This window comes from Microcaecilia unicolor, chromosome 5 (genome assembly GCF_901765095.1).
Source record: "Microcaecilia unicolor chromosome 5, aMicUni1.1, whole genome shotgun sequence".
Lineage (NCBI taxonomy): Eukaryota > Metazoa > Chordata > Amphibia > Gymnophiona > Siphonopidae > Microcaecilia > Microcaecilia unicolor.
This window is the reverse complement of record NC_044035.1, coordinates 73902694-73920399: the sequence shown is the minus strand read 5'-3', so window position 1 is coordinate 73920399 and position 17706 is coordinate 73902694. Positions and strand designations below refer to the sequence as shown.

Here is a 17706-nt window from a genome sequence, read left to right as displayed (position 1 = left end):
AAAAAAGATGGAGTCAATCCAGAGGACAGCTGTTAAAATGGTCAATGGTCTTGGTTGTAAACATAGGCGCCCGGTATAAGAGGTTTGGAGAGGCTAAGCCTCCCCTTCTGTGCTCTGAGGGGTTTAAATTGTTGATTTACCTCCATCCTCACAGCAGGAGCTGCAGTGAAAGCCCTCTAGCCTTGTGTAACCAGTTCTAGAAATTGGTTTATGGTTTGTTTACCTTACTGCTGGGAGAGCAAGGGGGGTTGGCTGGAGGTGTCCTGGGTTGCCAGGGAGATATTTAATGAGGATGACTTCCTGACCTGCACTGAGGACAGATAGCAGCAGAATCGGATACTGGGCCAGCATGATCAGAAAAACAAAGTCACCAGACAACAAAGGTAGAAAAGATCATTTTATTTTCATTATAGTGTTTGGAATATGTCCACTTTGAGAATCAGGTGCTCAACATTAAAAGTTTATATTTGTTTACTTATTTATGGCATTTTATCCCATATTAAACATGAATTAGGGTGTTTTGTGGCTCCACATGAGAATTGTGATGATATGATCCCTTGTTTCATATTGTTGACAGTCTGCATTTTCCGTATGGGTGGTATATTGGTGTATTAGGTTCTGCCCAGTGTAATATTTATGGTACAGTAAGGTTCTGAGTGTGTTTTTGCACAAAGTTGTGCATAGTGTTTTGCAGTTGAGCGATTGTGCTTAGAATATGCTTTGAGCAACCACTTTATTATTTGACATATGATACATAACTAATATCTAAATTTAATAAAAGGTATTAATTGTGACTTTTATTTTTTTTTTCTGTGTGTTATCAGACAATTATGGATTTAAGCTCCATCCCTGGCCCCACCCCTAACCCCGCCCCCTTTAACCTCCCCAAACAGTTGGGCCACCGACCGCCTATGGTCGTAAAGCATACTGGGACAAAAATCTCAATATGTATGCTGTGGAAGAAAGGCGGGAGAGGGAAGATATGATGATAAGAGAGGAGGAGGAGAGTCTCATTCAATTGAAAGGAATCTTTGGAATGTAGTGGCATAGGATGAAGGTGAAAGAGGATAAACTGAGAAGTAACCTGAAGAAATACTTCTTCACATGGGGAGACAAAAACTTTATCTCAATTAAAGAAAGACTGGGATAAGTACATACGATCTCTAAGGGCGTGAAAGGTAAAGTAGATGGAATGGATGGGCAGACTGGATAGGCCATATGATCTTTATCTGCCTTCATTTTTCTCTGTTTCTATTCAAAAGAGCTATATATGCATGGTGACAAAAAACATGGAAATGGTGGCTTGAAATAACATTGTTATATGGATGACCTTCAAGTTTTATGTCTGATAGCCGTGAGTGATTTAGCTGAAATAAGCCAGCATACATATTGTTTTGCAGAATAACATGTAAACTGTGGACCAAAAAATACACATGTGGGCTCATTTTCGAAAGAGAAGGGCACCCATCTTTCGACACAAATCGGGAGATGGGCGTCCTTCTTCCAGGGTCACCCAAATCGGCATAATCGAAAGCTGATTTTGGATGCCCTCAACTGCTTTCCGTCGCAGGGACGACCAAAGTTCCCGGAGGCGTGTCGGAAGCATAGCGAAGGCAGGACTGGGGCATGCCTAACACATGGGCGTGCCTGAACTGACAAGATGATCACCGGAGGGAATTGGGGATGACCTCCCCTTACTCACCCAGTGGTCACTAATCCCCTTCCACCCTAAAAAAAAAACTTTAAAAATATTTTTTGCCAGCCTCTATGCCAGCCTCAAATGTCATACCCAGCTCCCTGACAGCAGAATGCAGGTGCCTGGAGCAGTTTTAGTGGTGGCAGTGCACTTCAGGCAGGCAGACCCAGACTCATCCCCCCCACACCTATTACCAGGGCTTTTTTTGAGGGGGTACTTGGGGGTACTGAGTACCGGCACCTTTTCCATTGTCTGGTCAAATTGATCCATGATCCCCAAGTTTTGATGAAAGATCTCAGGCTCTACACACCAATTATACCTTGTCATAGATTCTGTGGCTGGTTGCAGGGGGCCTGGCTATTGTGGGGTGGGTCCCTCAGTGATCACCCCACCCCTGAAGGGTGGCCTGGCATTTGAGTACCGGCACCTTTTTCGCTAGAAAAAATGCACTGCCTATTACACTTGTGCTGGTAAATGTGAGTCCTTCAAAACCCACTAGAAACCCACTGTACCCACATGTAGGTGCCCTTCTTCATCCCTTAGGGCTATGGTAGTGTTGTACAGTTGTGAGTAATGGGTTTTGGGGGCTCAGCACCCAAGGTAAGAGAGCTATGCGCCTGGGAGCAATTTCTGAAGTCCATTGCAGTGCCCAGTTGATGTCCTGGCATGTGAGAGGGACCATTGCACTACAAATGCTGGCTCCTCCCATGACCAAAGGGCTTGAATTTGGTCGTTTCTTAGATGGGCGTCCTCGGTTTCCATTATCACCGAAAACCGGGGACGACCATCTCTAAGGGCGACCATCTCTAAAGTCGACCTAAATGTTGAGATTTGGGCGGCCCTGACCATATTATCGAAACAAAAGATGGCCGCCCATCTTGTTTCGATAATAAGGGTTTACCCACCCCTTCGCCAGGACATCCTGCAAGGACATCCTCAGGAAAACTTGGGCGCCCTGTTCAATTGTGCCCCTCATGCTGATTTCAAAATGATATATCACCAGGTGCACATTTTCTTCCCTAACTTGACTCTGTCCCCTTTTCCCTTCAGGTAAAGAATTTATTTGTTGGAAGACAACTTTGACGGGGATTTTCAAGATCCATTTTTGCATGGTTAACTTACATAAAGATCTTTGAAAACTGTCTCTCTGTGTTTTGTCATTTAGCACCTTATAAACATTCTCTGTAATGCGTTTAGGCCTAACCAAGATATGTTGGCATTTTTGTGGTTAGTATCACCTTATTACCAGAGCCAGTGCTTCTCAGCCCAGTCATGGGGGCACACTCAGCCAGTCAGGCTTTCAGGACATCCACACTGAATATGTATGAGATAGATTTGAATGCAATGTCTCCTTGGTATGTAGATTTCTCTCATGCATATTGATTGTTGATATCCAGTAAACCTAACTGGCTGGGTGTCCCTGACAATATTGTTAAGGAACAATAGGGGGTCCGTTTACTAAGGTGCGCTGAAAAATGGCTTGCACTGGTGTAGATGCATGTATTGGACGTGTGCATTGCAAGTCCATTTTTCAGCGCACCTGCAAAAAGGCCTTTTTTTTGGACTGAAAATGGACGTGCGGCAAAATAAAAATTGGCATACGTCCATTTTGGGCCTGAGACCTTACCGCCACCCATTGACTTAGTGGTAAAGTCTCACACGTTATCTGGGTGGTAATCGTTAGTGCACATACACTGCCGAATACCGCCCAGTTAGTGCTGCACGCCAGAAATTTTCCAGCGCACGTAGTGGACGCACGTAAAAAATGAAATTACTGCCCGGGTGATAGTTCTAAATTGGCGCACATTGGGTACGCGTAGGCTCCTATGCGGCTTAGTAAAAGAGCCCCTTGGTTAGTAGTAGAGAGTTGCACGGGGACAGAAATCTTACCCGTCCCCACTGGAATCTTACCCATCCCCACCCATCACTGTAAGAATTTAATGGTACATAAAAGAAAATTCCAGTCAGCTCCCTCAGTCTCTCTCTGGATTTGAGCCACAGCACTGTAGGCAAGGAAGGAATGGAAGCTGAAACTTGGAACACTCTGGTGTGCACATGTAAGATTTGTCTCTGATTTACTGGCACTATGTGCTGAGAGGTCACCACATGCACGCGCCAGTAGGTCAGGTGACATCTGATGCTCATGCCTGTGTCAGAGCTGAGGTGACAGCAAATAAAGACCTGAATGGTCCATCCAGCCTGCCCAATAGTCACACTCATTATCAATTCATGATTAAATCAATGAGTGTGATAATATATACTTCATTATGGTCTTTCTTTTGTGTTTCTGGAACATAGACCATAGAAGTCTATCTGGCCCTATCCTTATGTTCCAACTGCTGGAGTTGTCGTTGAAGCCCACTCCAGTCTATGCATCTTCTCATTTGTGGGACACAGATCGTAAAAATCTGTCCAGAACTGTCCTTATGTTCCAGCCACTGAAGTTGCTGTCTAAGCCCTTTCCAGCCCATCCTAAACCAGACTTCCATATACTAGACACAGACCATACAAGTCTGCCCGGTATTGGCCCTAGTTAATCACAGCTAGAGTCGCCATCTAAGCATTACTTCTCACATCCACACATATGAAACCACTTAAGGTTAGGTTTTTTTTATAACTTTCATTTTCTAATTAGAGAGCCTCTGTGTTCATCCCACGCCTTTTTGAATTCCATCATCATTTGTGTCTCTACCACCTCCTTAATGGAAAATTTTCCACATTTGTGCTGTTAAAGCAAGGAGAAAAAGGAGGAGGAGGAGACAGCACTCAAAGAACTTGGTACTCGGTAGATGAGAGGCTGGTGCAGGTGTAGCTTACACTTCCACGGGAACCCAGCAGAACTGCTTCCATCCCCGCGGGAACCCCACAGGAACTGCTTCCGTCCCCGTGGGAACCCCGCAGAACTGCTTCCGGCCCTGCGGGAATCCCACAGGTTCCGCGGGATTCCCGCAAACCCCGTTCCCGTGCAGCTCTCTAGTTAGTAGATCCCCCAAGGATAGATGACAGGAGGCTGCTACTATGACATAAGTTCGGTTGCATGTTTCAAACAAATCTGCTTCATTTAGTCTCAGGCTTCAGAAGCACACAGGAACATTACATGCTCCCTCTATCCCGTGTGTGCTGCAAGCCTTGCCAATCTCTGCCTAGCATTTGAGAATAATACAAACTTTTGCTCAGCAACCTTTATGCAGCTGGTTTGGAACAAAACTCCACACAGACCATAATGTCAGCTCTGTTGGAAGATTAATTCTTTCTACATAGTTGCTGTGGATTGTAGCCCAACAGAACCTCGCAATTTAAAATAGCACTGCGACAAGCAGTCTGTCTGAGTCCAAACCAAGCAATTGGGCAACAATATCTCCCAGATGCCTCAGGAGGAGCATTAATCTCTTCCTGATGATTCCCTTGATTATTTGATTGCATGCCATTGGGACTGGCCAAAAACAGTAATGCTTTGAATCTGCATACATCATTTTCTGTTGTTTTAAATCATTTAGTGGGTCTATAGTTCACAGTACAGTGGAGGTCAAACATAACGACATGCCAGCAGTGTCCTGGAATTCTAATATAAATTGTTTACTTCAATGTGTACAAAGGTAGAGAGATTAAAACTGCCCTGCCTTGCACTAAAAGCTACTTCAATTTCGTTATGTCAAATAATGAAATTTCTGATCCCAAGGAATTCAGCTTTAAAACAAAAATGAACCATCTGTTCTCCAGCTTAGTAGGCCATTAGCTTCGTGTTTAAAGTAGCACCATTCAATAAAGACAATTCAGGCGCAGAAATATTTTCTTAACGAGTCAGACACATATTATGTTTATTTTTTCTTAAACAACTATGGGAAATGGATTTTTGCCAGAGATACAGATTCTGAAATGATCATTATGATCCAATTAATTAATTTTCATAGAATCACAGTTCAGCTCATGACCTTTCGTCTTGCATCCATCCTTCTAGAAAATATTAGACCTACTTTCTTATAACAACTGTCTACTTACTGACTTCTTCCATTAACTTGCTCATTCCCAACCAAGCAGAATTAACAATTTAATGTTTATGGGTCCACTAAAAGAATTCAGATCAAGAGGTGGAAAGTCAGAAAGGTATAAAGTAGATGGAAATGAGGCACAAAACCATCCAAATTATTCTTGCCCCATTTTCAAGGTATGGAGTTGCTAAGAGTGGTCTAGGGAGGTAGACTAGGGGACTCATTTTCAAAGCACTTACAAAGTTCCATAGGTTAGTATCCTACTTATTTTTGAACGAGAAGGCCGGCCATCTTCCGACACAAATCGGGAGATGGCCAGCCATCTCCTAAACCTGGCCAAAGTTAAAGGGGGCATTTCGGCAGGGTACAAAAGGCGGGATGGGGCGTGGTTACGAGATGGCCAGCTTCGGCCGATAATGGAAAAAAGAACGCTGACTCTGACGAGCACTTGGCCGGCTTCACTTGGTCCATTTATTTTTAGGACCAAGCCTCAAAAAAGTGCCCCAACTGACCAGATGACCACCGGAGGGAATCGGAGCTCACCTCCCCTTACTCCTCCAGTGGTCACCAACCCCCTCCCACACACAAACATTTTTTTAACATTTTTGAGCCAGCTTCCATGCCAGCCTCAAATGTCATACCCAGCTCCATGACAGCAGTATGCAGGTCCCTGCAGCAGTTTTAGTGGGTGCTGCAGTGGACTTCAGGCAGGCGGACCCAGGCCCCCCCCCCCCCACACCTGTTACACTTGTGGTGATAAATTTAAGCCCTCCAAAACCCACCAGAAACCCACTGTACCCACATGTAGGTGCCCCCTTCACCCATAAGGGCTATGGTAGTGGGGTACAGTTGTGGAGAGGGGGTTTGGGGGGTTTGGGGGGGCTCAGCACACAAGGTAAGGGAGCTATGGATCTGGGAGCAATTTATGAAGTCCACTGCAGTGCCCCCTATGGTGCCCGATTGGTGTCCTGGCATGTGAGGGGGACCACTGCACTATAAATGCTGACTCCTCCCACGACCAAATGCCTTGGATTTGGCCGGGTTTGAGATGGCCGCCATTAGTTTCCATTATCGGCGGGAAACCAATGGCGGCCATCTCTAACGCCGGCCCATATGTTGAGATTTGTCAGGCCCCGACCGTATTATTGAAACGAAAGGTGGCCGGCCATCTTGTTTTGATAATACAGTCGGGTATGTATGCTGCTTTCCGGGGCCGGCCTTGGAGATGTCCGCCCATATAGATGGCCGGCCCCATTCGATTATGCCCCTCTTTGGGGCTCATTTTCGAAAGAGGAAAATGTCCAAAAAGTGTCATGAAGCAGCATTTGGACAAATTTCTTCACAAAAAGTCCAACTCAGTATTTTCAAAACCTATTTTGCAGACATTTATCTATGCAATTTGTCTGCAGTGCATCCAAATCAAAAGGGGGAATGTTGGGGGTGTTTCAGGGGCGGGCTTAGAGTAATGTGCCTTTGCATTTGTATTGACAACACATTACACTAGACGCTAGTCAAGGTTTGCTTGTGGATCTATATTGACAGTACGTTATATAAGGCGCCTGTCAAGACCCCTGATGAAGGCGTTTTAGCCGAAACACGGACCGTGTTGGGTCCTAATAAAGGCTTCTTTTGGAGCATCTTACCTTGATGTGGTGACTGATCACTTGATGCTGGTTCTTTTCCACCCAATTCCTGTTTGTGAGAAGGAACCCAGGCCCATATATCACTCTACCTGTCACACTTGTGGTAAAAAGTGTGAGCCCTCCAAAACTGACTAAAATCCTACTGTACCCAAATATAGATGACCCCTTCACCCATAAGGGCTATTGTAGTAGTGTACAGTAGGTTTTTGGTGGGGTTTTGAGGGTTCATCAGACAAGGTAAGGGGGTAACAGTGAGATGTGTACCTGGGAGCTTTGATATGAAGTCCACAGCAGTGCCCCCTAGGGTACCCCATTGCTCTTCTGAAATGTCTGTGTGGCCAGTCTACTAAGATTGCTGGCTCCTCTTACATCCTGATGGCTTGATTTTGTGAGTTTGCACTTGAATGTTTTTTTTTTTTGTTTGTTTTTTTAGCATGGGCCAAAAGGATAAACGCACAGAGCACAAAACCTAGCATGTGGCCATTAAAAAAAAAAGATAGATATTTTGCTGATTCAAAAATGGCTATATTTCCTATTTGGATTTGGGACATGTGGAGGGGCATAATTGAACGGGGCGCCCAAGTTTTCTTGAGGGCGTCCCCACAGGACGGCCCCGTGAAGGGGCAGGGAAACCACTATTATCGAAACAAGATGGGCGTCCATCTTTCATTTCGATAATACAGTCGGGGACGCCCAAATCTCAACATTTAGGTCGACATAAGAGATGGTCGACCTAAATGTGGAGATGGTCAACCATAGAGATGGTCGTCCCTGGTTTTCGGCGATAATGGAAACCGAGGACGCCCATCTGAAAAACGACCAAATCCAAGGCATTTGGTCTTGGGAGGAGACAGCATTCGTAGTGCACTGGTCCCCCTCACATGCCAGGACGCCAACTGGGCACCCTAGGGGGCACTGCAGTGGACTTCACAAATTGCTCTCAGGTGCATAGCTCCCTTACCTTCGGTGCTGAGCCCCCCAAAACCCACTCCCCACAACTGTGCACCACTACCATAGCCCTAACGGGTGAAGGGGGGCACCTACATGTGGGTACAGTGGGTTTCGGGTGGGTTTTGAAGGGCTCACATTTATCACCACAAGTGTAACAGGTGGGGGGATGGGCCTGGGTCCACCTGCCTGAAGTGCAGTGCACCCACTAAAACTGCTCCAGGGACCTGCATACTGCTATCATGGATCTGGGTATGACATTTGAGGCTGGCATAGAGGCTGGCAAAAAAAAAATTTAATTTTCTTTTTTAGGGTGGAAGGGGAGGTCACCCCGATTCCCTCCAGTGGTCATCTGGTAAGTTTGAGCACCTTTTTGAGGCTTGGTCGTGAAAATAAATGGACCAGGTAAAGTCAACCAAATGCTCGTCAGGGACGTCCTTCTTTTTTCCATTATCGGCCGAGGACGCCCATCTGTTAAGCACGCCCCAGTCCTGCCTTCGCTATGCCTCAGACACGCCCCTGGGAACTTTGGTCGTCCCCATGACGGACTGCAGTTGAGGGCGCCCAAAATCGGCTTTCTATTATGCTGATTTGGGCAATCCTGAGAGGAGGACGCCCATCTCCTGATTTGTGTCAGGCGCCCTTCTCTTTCGAAAATGCCCCTATTAGTGCAAAACGTCCGAAATGCGACTTAGACGTCATATCGAAAATGCCCCTCTAATTAACTTTGTAAGTCTAAGTGCTTTGAAAATATGCCTCTAAGGGTCCAGGTTTGGAGGAGAACGGAGAGAGGTTGTCAGCAGAGGTATTAGCATGGGGAGCTCATGAGTTTCTAGCTGGCATTTTGAAAATGAAAGAAAACAAATAAAATGTAGTTGGTTCCCTTTAATATCCAAAAGAAAATGAAACGTAACAGGAAATTTCATTAAAATTTTCCAGTTTACTTCAAACAGAAGCATATCACTGACCTGAGAAATGAGTGGGACACTGCTACTGACTGAATTCTGCGCCTGGCTAGTGGCTGCATCAGCATACAGAGTCACTTGTGCATTGTTGCCCCCAAAAGTGTGCCATTCTTGGTGGGTGCCTAGCTTGGGTAACTAGTGCGAGGCTGCAGGTGATGTCATTTCCTACCAGTTGCCACTGCTGGTGCCGCCCTCACAATTGTGCCGTTCTGGATGGGTGCGTAGCTTGCTTAGTGCTAGGGCTGGCCCTGCTTGACACTATCAATCACAATGTAAAAATAATATATACAGTAATATTTACCAATAGAAATAAGCTCCTGGATTTTGATAGGACATACAAAAGATCAGGCTACTTGATACAATAGATAGTGTCTACATGTCTCAATCTATTGCATCAAAGATGAAATAAGAACCATAATAAAAAATCAGCACAGCAGAAAACTTGAAATGTTGCAGAAATAATGCCTGTTCTATAAATAAGTTCTATGTGACCTTATTTCACAGTTCAATAATTATGATGTTAGGAAACTATAGTAACAGAAAATGGTTAGAATGGAAAATATAATCGTTCCACAATTTGTGTGAAAGCTTTTTTTGTTTTCCTTCCAGAGAAGAAGATACCTGTAGATCCCATGCAGCGCAGGCCCATAAACATTTGCTGTTCCTTCATCGTGCTTCTTCAAAGGAAAACAGTAAATAGGCCTGTATGGACAGACAGACTACACAAGGTCAAAGGAAAGAGAAAGAAGGAGAAGAAAGGATAGAGGCGAACAAATAAGGAGGAAATAGGTATAAATAGATAACAGAGGCAAAGAAAGAAAAGATATACTTTCAGAGGGATGAGAAAATAATCAAAATCTTGTCATTATACAGTTTACAGTTTTATTAAAAATGTGATATACTGCCCATCATCCACATCTGAGCAGTTGACAATAAATATATAATAAAAAGAAAAGAAAACCTAAAAAGTTACAAAACTCAAGAAGAGTGAGAAAAAAAAGTGTAACACTAAAAATAATAAAGCCAGTGATTCCCGCATGCTATCCCAGAGAAAATCTGAGATGTAACTGTTCTGATACAGTATTCCAGAATGTTGGCACCATCACTGAGAAAATAATAGCTCTAATAGAATCAAAGCACACATGTCGAAATGATGGTACCACCAGCAACTTTTTGTTCAGTGAGCGTAAGGGTGCATAGGGAATCAATAAACGAGACAAATAAAGAGGGTGACCTGGTGGGTAATTTTGAAGGTCAATAAAGCTAATTGAAACCAAATCCCAGCAGAAATAAACAGCTATTAATCATTCTTAAACAAGGGGGCTACATGACCAGATTTATCAGCCATGGAGGGGCATAATCGAACGGCGCTGGCTATCTATATGGGCGGCCATCTCTAAGGCCGGCGCCATAAAGAGGTGTCCCGATTCCGAACCATATTATCGAAACAAGATGGCCGGCCAACTTTCATTTCAATAATACGGTTGGGGCCGGCCAAATGTCAGAGATGGCCGGGTTTGAGATGGCCGGCATCGGTTTTTGCCGACAATGGAAACCGATGCCGGCCATCTCAAACCCGGCCAAATCCAAGGCATTTGGTCATGGGAGGGGCCAGCATTCATAGTGAACTGGCCCCCTGACATGCCAGGACACCAATCGGGCACCCTAGGGGGCCCTGCAGTGGACTTCATTAATAGCTCCCAGTTACATAGCTCCCTTCCCTTGGGTGCTGAGCCCCCCAAATCCCCCCCAAACCCACTCCCCACAACTGTACACCACTACCATAGCTCTTATGGGTGAAGAGGGGCACCTACATGTGGGTTTCGGGTGGGTTTTGGAGAGCTCACATTTACCACCACAAGTGTAACAGGTGGGGGGGATGGGCCTGGGTCTGCCTGCCTGAAGTGCACTGCAGTACCCCCTAAAACTGTTCCAGTGACCTGCATACTGCTGTCATGGAGCTGGGTATGACATTTGAGGCTGGCATAGAGGCTGGCAAAAAATGTTTTTTGTATTTTTTTAAGGGTGGGAGGGGGTTGGTGACCACTGGGGGAGTACGGGGTGGTCATCTCCGATTCCCTCCGGCGGTCATCTGGTGAGTTGGGGCACCTTTTTGAGGCTTGGTCCTAAAAATAAATGGACCAAGTAAAACTGGCCAAATGCTCGTCAGGGCCGGCCTTCTTTTTTACATTATCAGCCGAGGGCGGCCATGTGTTAACCACGCCCCCGTCCCACCTTCGCTATACCTCCAACATGCCCCCTTAAACTTTAGCCGCTCCTGCGATGGACTGCAGTTGAGGCCGGCCAAAATCGGCTTTCAATTGTGCCGATTTCGACGGACTTGAGAGATGGCCAGCCATCTCCCGATTTGTGTCGGAAGATGGACGGCCTTCTCTTTCGAAAATAAGCAGGATAGTTAGAAGCTTCACAGCAGTGTTCTGTATAACCTGCAAACATCTACGGTCAAGAACATGTAGGCCACATACATTACAATAATCTAGTTTATTTATAACCGATGAATGTATAAGAATCATTATAGAGTTTTTAATAATCATGGGACATAATCCATGGATCATGTGCAGGGAAAAGAAGCATTTCTTACTAACATTAAATAGGTGTGCCTTAAAGTTGAGTTTCCAGTCAATGATCACCACTAAACATTTTTTGTGAACTCCACCGTTATACCATATAACCAGCAAATAACACTGGAAAAATTAGACATCACCTATTCTAGAAAATAGCAGACCTTTAGATTTGCCGGGATTTAATTTAAGCTTATTATATCTCAACTGATCCATCACTTTAGTACATTTTTCATTCAATATAATATATCTTGAGGACTATGAACATCAGTAGTTCAAAATCGTCCATGTAAATAAATGGAGTCAACTAAAATGTTTGAGTCAACAAAGCCAGAAGTGCCAAAAAAATCTTTAATAACATAGGTGCCAATATGGAGACCTGAGGTACCCCACATATAAGAGGAAGCAAAGCAGAAGATATATTTTGGCATTGTCTGGCAAAAGTGTGCCCTTGTAAATAAGTTTGAAACCATTCAAGGAAAGTATCAGTCAAACCAGAATCAGGCAATCTACAAAGTAAAAGATTGTCGTCTATTAAGTCAAAGGCTGACGACAAGTCTAAAAAATGAGTAAGACTACCTTATCCTCATCTAAGTTAAGACCGAATGAAAATTAACATGACAATTAAACTGTATAAGAGAACAAAACAAATGAAGAAAAATAATTGACTAGATAGACACATGTGAGTACAACACAAAACAAAATTAAGAGACGATAAAGAGAACTAAGAGAAAACCAGATTTTGCAGGGATAGAGATACACACAGTGTTGAAAGAGACATCTAGATCAGGAACACAGAAGGTTTGAGAGGCTGTTTAAATGACATAGCTTTGTGGGGAAGGCGAGAAGCCTAGATATTGGTTTAAGTATGGGAAGCTGAATGCTTATCTATTCAGAATGGTGTAGGACTTTCTAAAGACAGCAAATTAACTTAAAGAAAGAGGCAATATGCTGCAGACAGTCAAACTGACTCTTGGGATATATCCTCATCTGGAGCACTGCAAACAGAACAGACACACAGGGCAAGACAATTAATCATTATCTTCCATCATCTATTATGTTACTAGATTATATTAAGCACGAAGAATATATGCATAAGCATTATAAGTTATGATAGGGTATTCCCATCAAGGTCCATGTGGACACAAAAAGAAGGCTGACCAGAAAGGAAAATCTGGTATTGATTAATACATTTTTGGAAAAGAGAAAAATGGTACAAAAACTTGCCTTAATGAGAAACCTCACTATGATGTTCTTCAAAAAGCTGTTCCCAGCATTAAGAGGAGCCCTGGGAGAAGGACAGGAAAAATTAAGTCTCAGGAAGAGGGCTAGGCAGGCTAGGTGGAAATCAAGTCTTCTGGGATTTGTAGGTATGGGCACTTTCTGTACAGGAAGAAAGCGTGTCTCATTAGGAACCTTTCCAAGCTGCAGAAAAGGGGTGGCGCTAAACATTCCCAAAATGGAGGAGAGCTAGGTAGTTGGTTGACAACCTTCTCCAGCTGTGGAAAGGAGGGTGTGGCTCCTTTCTTGTTTGGGACAGCCAGTATATTAAAGCAAGGCTCCAAGCAGAAAGGAGGATAGCCAGGGCTTGGCTTGAAAAAAAAATGAAGCTATGTGAACAGGACAGAGAAGGAAGTCCTAGGAAAGGATGTGAAGCTGACCTACTGGGTTGAGAGGAGAAGTGACAGGGAGGTTAGTCATCAGGTGTGCTATCTGCATGGGGGGAAGAGAAGTTAGCCTAGGAACATTCTCTTAAGTAATGCAGAGATGTACAGCTGCTGCCCAGTGGAATAGGAAGCCTGGGATTGGAGGTTCGAGTCCCACATGAAAAGAGGGCTAGCTTTCTGGTAAGAAAGGGAGAAGTGACAAAGGTCAGCCTCCTGATTAATATATTATGTGCCTGTGTGCATGGAGGGAAGGGCATTAGAATAGTGGTTCTTTCTCACAGCACACTGGTAAAGGGTATTTGGGCGAATGGATAAGACACTAGTATCCTAAATCTAGGGTTGTAGGTTCAAATCCCACCCAAACTAGCAAGAAAGCCCTCTAGCCTAACAGAGAAGAAACTGGCATCTTAAGGCTGGGATTCAGAGATCAAGTCCCACCAGAAGAACCAGCAAGGGAAAATAAAGGATATTGCATCAGATAATCCAAAAACATATTAACAAAAGAGAGAAGAAAAGAAACCCGTTTGTGCTGATGGAGAGGAATTCCTTGGGCACAGAAACCTAGAAGGAAGTTATAGAAGGAAAATGGAAGGGGGTTACCTAGGGTTTAAAATGCTTGGTTTGTTTCTCTCTTCAATCCCCAGCTTCTGGGAAAACTGGCACTCTGCTAGGCGTGAGAATGCTCAGTCAAAGGTAAGGCAATTAGTCTTCTGCCCAATTCAGACTTCCGTGTCAGATATAGAAACAGACGCTTTCCTGTGCCCTTTTAAATAGCTGTTCTCTTAAACATAAATCGGCATATATCAGCGACCTTATAACTCTTAACCACTTAGATCTGCTTGCTATTACAGAGACCTAGTTGCTCCCAGGAGAAGAGACTCATTTTTTCACTGTCTCTCACCTAACTTTACAGCAGTTTATTCCTCATGGGTTGGAAGACGTGGGGGAGGCCTGACATTGATTTCCTCAGATTCATTTACTATTAAAGAACTGCCATCACATATTTTGCACTGGAATTTCTAAATTAAACCTAAAAAGACTCCAAACATTATAGAATACAGCAGCACATCTCATCTGCCAGGCAAAGCAATTTGATCATGTCTCTCCTCTCTTACATCAATTACATTGGCTTCCCATCGAATACCATATCAAATTTAAGGGCCCTATTAACTAAGCAGCACTATAGGCATGCTAGTGTTTTTAGCGTGTGCTAAAAATTAGTGTGCACTAACACTAGAGATACCTATAGGAATATATGGGTCTCTCTAGTGCACGCTATTTTTTAGTGTGCGCTAAAAATACTAGCATACCTTAGTAAACAGGGCCCTAAGATTCTTATTATAACCCATAAAGTGTTATATACTTTCTAGCTTACCTTTCATCTCTCATCATCCCATACACCCCCTACGCATACTCTATGTTCTCTTAATGACAGTAGGTTGGTTGTCCCTAGTCCTGCGAGAAAAAAATTGATGTTTTGTGGACAAACTGTATTTCCAGATGTTTCTCTTGCCACACAATTAAAAAGAAAAGTTTTTTGAAACTCAAATCTAAAGTGTTAGCAATCGGAGCCACCTTCTTTCTTAACTTCCTATATAAATGTGTAGTTGAATAATGAGAAACATCGTAGTTTTGTAGATCCCTTATAACTAGAATCTTTTACAGTTGGGAAACCTATTAAGGAAGTAGCAGAATTATTTTGCTTATGTGGTTTGGTGAGGATAGTTAAGAAGTTCTACATTATTATTATTTGTACGTGCACTTGTAATTTTGCATATTTTTTTCCTTGTTAACATATATTCTCTATAATAGGTAGGATGTCCCTCATGATGTGGGCTTGTTTTTAGTACTTTGTAATTTTCTTTGTATTTGTTTATGTAATTATATTAAAATCTTATAAATAAAAAAGGGAATATCCTAGTTTTCTTACCCTCCTGTTTACTAAGCTGCATTAGCGGCTGCCGTGCACTAATGCTGACACAGCCCATTCACTCTGAATAGGTTGTGTCGGCATTGGCACGCAGCAGCTGCTATCACAGCTTAGTAAACAGGGGGGGAGGGGGTTAGTATCTTGGTTTGATCTTACATTTATAGAAAAAGGGAAAGCATCATGTTACTTTCTGTGGATGAAGCTGAATAAATAATGAACACTTGTATAACATTTTGGGAACCTGACTGTTTATTGGGGTACAGGCAGGGCTTTTTTTGTGGGGGTACTTGGGGGTACTGAGTACCGGCACCTTTTTCATTGTCTGCTAAAATTGACCCTTAGTCCCCAAGTTTTAATGAAAGAGCTCAGGCTCTACACACCAATTCTGCCTTGTCATAGGTTCTGAGATTGGTTGCAGGGGGCCTGGCTATTGTGGGGTGGATCCCTCAGTGATCACCCCACCCTTGAAGGGTGGCCTAGCATTTGAGTACCGGCACCTTTTTTGCTAGAAAAGATGCACTGGGTACAGGAGATCAGTTAAGGGAAATGGAGACTAGTTGGACTCAGGGAGGGAGTGCAGAAAAAGCTCTCTTAGCAATCTTCCTTCCAAAACTGAGTTAAAAGGATTTCTGCATTCTTCTTCTCCATTTCATTTTCATAAACTTGTTCTAAATGTTTTATCTAAAAATCTTTTTTCCTCCCAAATTGATTTATTGCTCAAAGCAATTGATTCAAATGCACATCTCTAAAGGCAGACATACATAATCAAGAAATGAGACCTCCAAAGATTATAAAAAAATATGCTTAAAAATATTTACAGATACATCTGTGCCTAGGGTAGGGAAAAATAACCCAACTGTATCCAAAATTTATGTTCCCTAAGAAAAAGCAAATGAAATGTTGCATTTTTGTAAAATGAAACTTTCATGGTGGTCTTTTCCAGAAGGAACCATTCATTTCAATCAAATTCTACAATGCATTACTGAAAGCTCGATATACATTACCGTGTAATTAAACAGCAGTCATGTATTATGCTGTCTTCCACAAATATTCCATTCTCCTCATCAGTTTCTATCAGATGACCATCATGGTACCAATAGATCTGGGTGGTATTGACAGTGTATGTTGCAGTACACAGCAATGGTAAGCGATCACCATGGAAAACCACCTGTCTCTGAGACGGTATTAATTGAAAGAAAGGAAGTTCCAGTGGGCCATCTGCAAATAGGAAATCAAAATATGCTCTGTTTTATGTAGTTATGTTATATGGATTAGATATATGTCATTGACTGTATTTCATAGATACTACTGTAGTGTTTTAGGAAAACCATATAGATAGATAAACCTCTCTGGCTTTGTCTCTCTCTCTCCCTCTCCCTCTCTGGATATCCAGATAGATAATGGTGATGATAATGAGTAAATGGCATTGAGTCAAATCTGAATCATAGGGTTTCTCTGGATAGTTTTCTGATTGAGCATCTGCTTTCTCTGATATGCTTGATTGCTGCTAAGGTGGTACTCATCCCTGTCAAGTTGATCCATCTCTCCATTGGTCTGTCTCTTTTATATTGTCCTTCCACCTTTCCCAGAATAGTATAAACAAGTTATCTATAGATACCTATCAATATTATATATCTATAGAGAGACAAGCACACACACACAATGTTTATTAAACATTTTCATATCTACCCACTGCCTTCCTAAAACACAACAGTAGTCAGTAAGCCGCTTTCCAAGAATAATACATCGATATGCCATATCATAAACAATTCTTTTTAAACAGCTCAGAAATTTCCTCCAGTTTCAATCTGAAATGTTTCAGTTTTAATGATGAGCTACTGTATATCTATACATGTCGAAATATATTCTTTATCACAAAAGAGTCTGCATACATATTGAAATCATATTTCAGAAAACAAACTGAAAGGCCCTAACAGCTGCCAAAATGCAACTGAGTCCATCGTTCAACTTGTTTATTTTTTTTTTTTGTGTTCTGTAATAATATATGGCTTCCCACTGAAGGAAATGCTTCTGAAACATTCATGGTTCAGGATACAATCAGTGATGCCTGTTACTGTGCTTGTTGCAAGTACTGCTGTGCTGTAATCTGTTATTTACAGTGAAATGGCATGTTATTGCTTGAATCAGAGTCACATTTGCTAAATACTTAAGGATGCCCAGCTGTTTTGAAAACTATGCGCTATGATGTTGAGAGTTATTTATATCAGCACTTCAATCTATTCAATGCCCTTAGGGGCACAATATTCTGCCCACAGAGATACAATT

General features: G+C 42.9%; 1 protein-coding gene across 1 annotated transcript in view; it reads right to left on the bottom strand.

Annotated features, from left to right (window-relative positions):
* Positions 1-17706, bottom strand: part of ADGRA1 (adhesion G protein-coupled receptor A1) — an 816325-nt gene that overhangs the window by 465627 nt on the left and 332992 nt on the right. The window contains exon 7 of the mRNA XM_030202995.1: positions 16425-16638. Coding sequence (XP_030058855.1) covers positions 16425-16638 — 214 coding nt within the window. The remainder of the gene's footprint in view (positions 1-16424; positions 16639-17706) is intronic.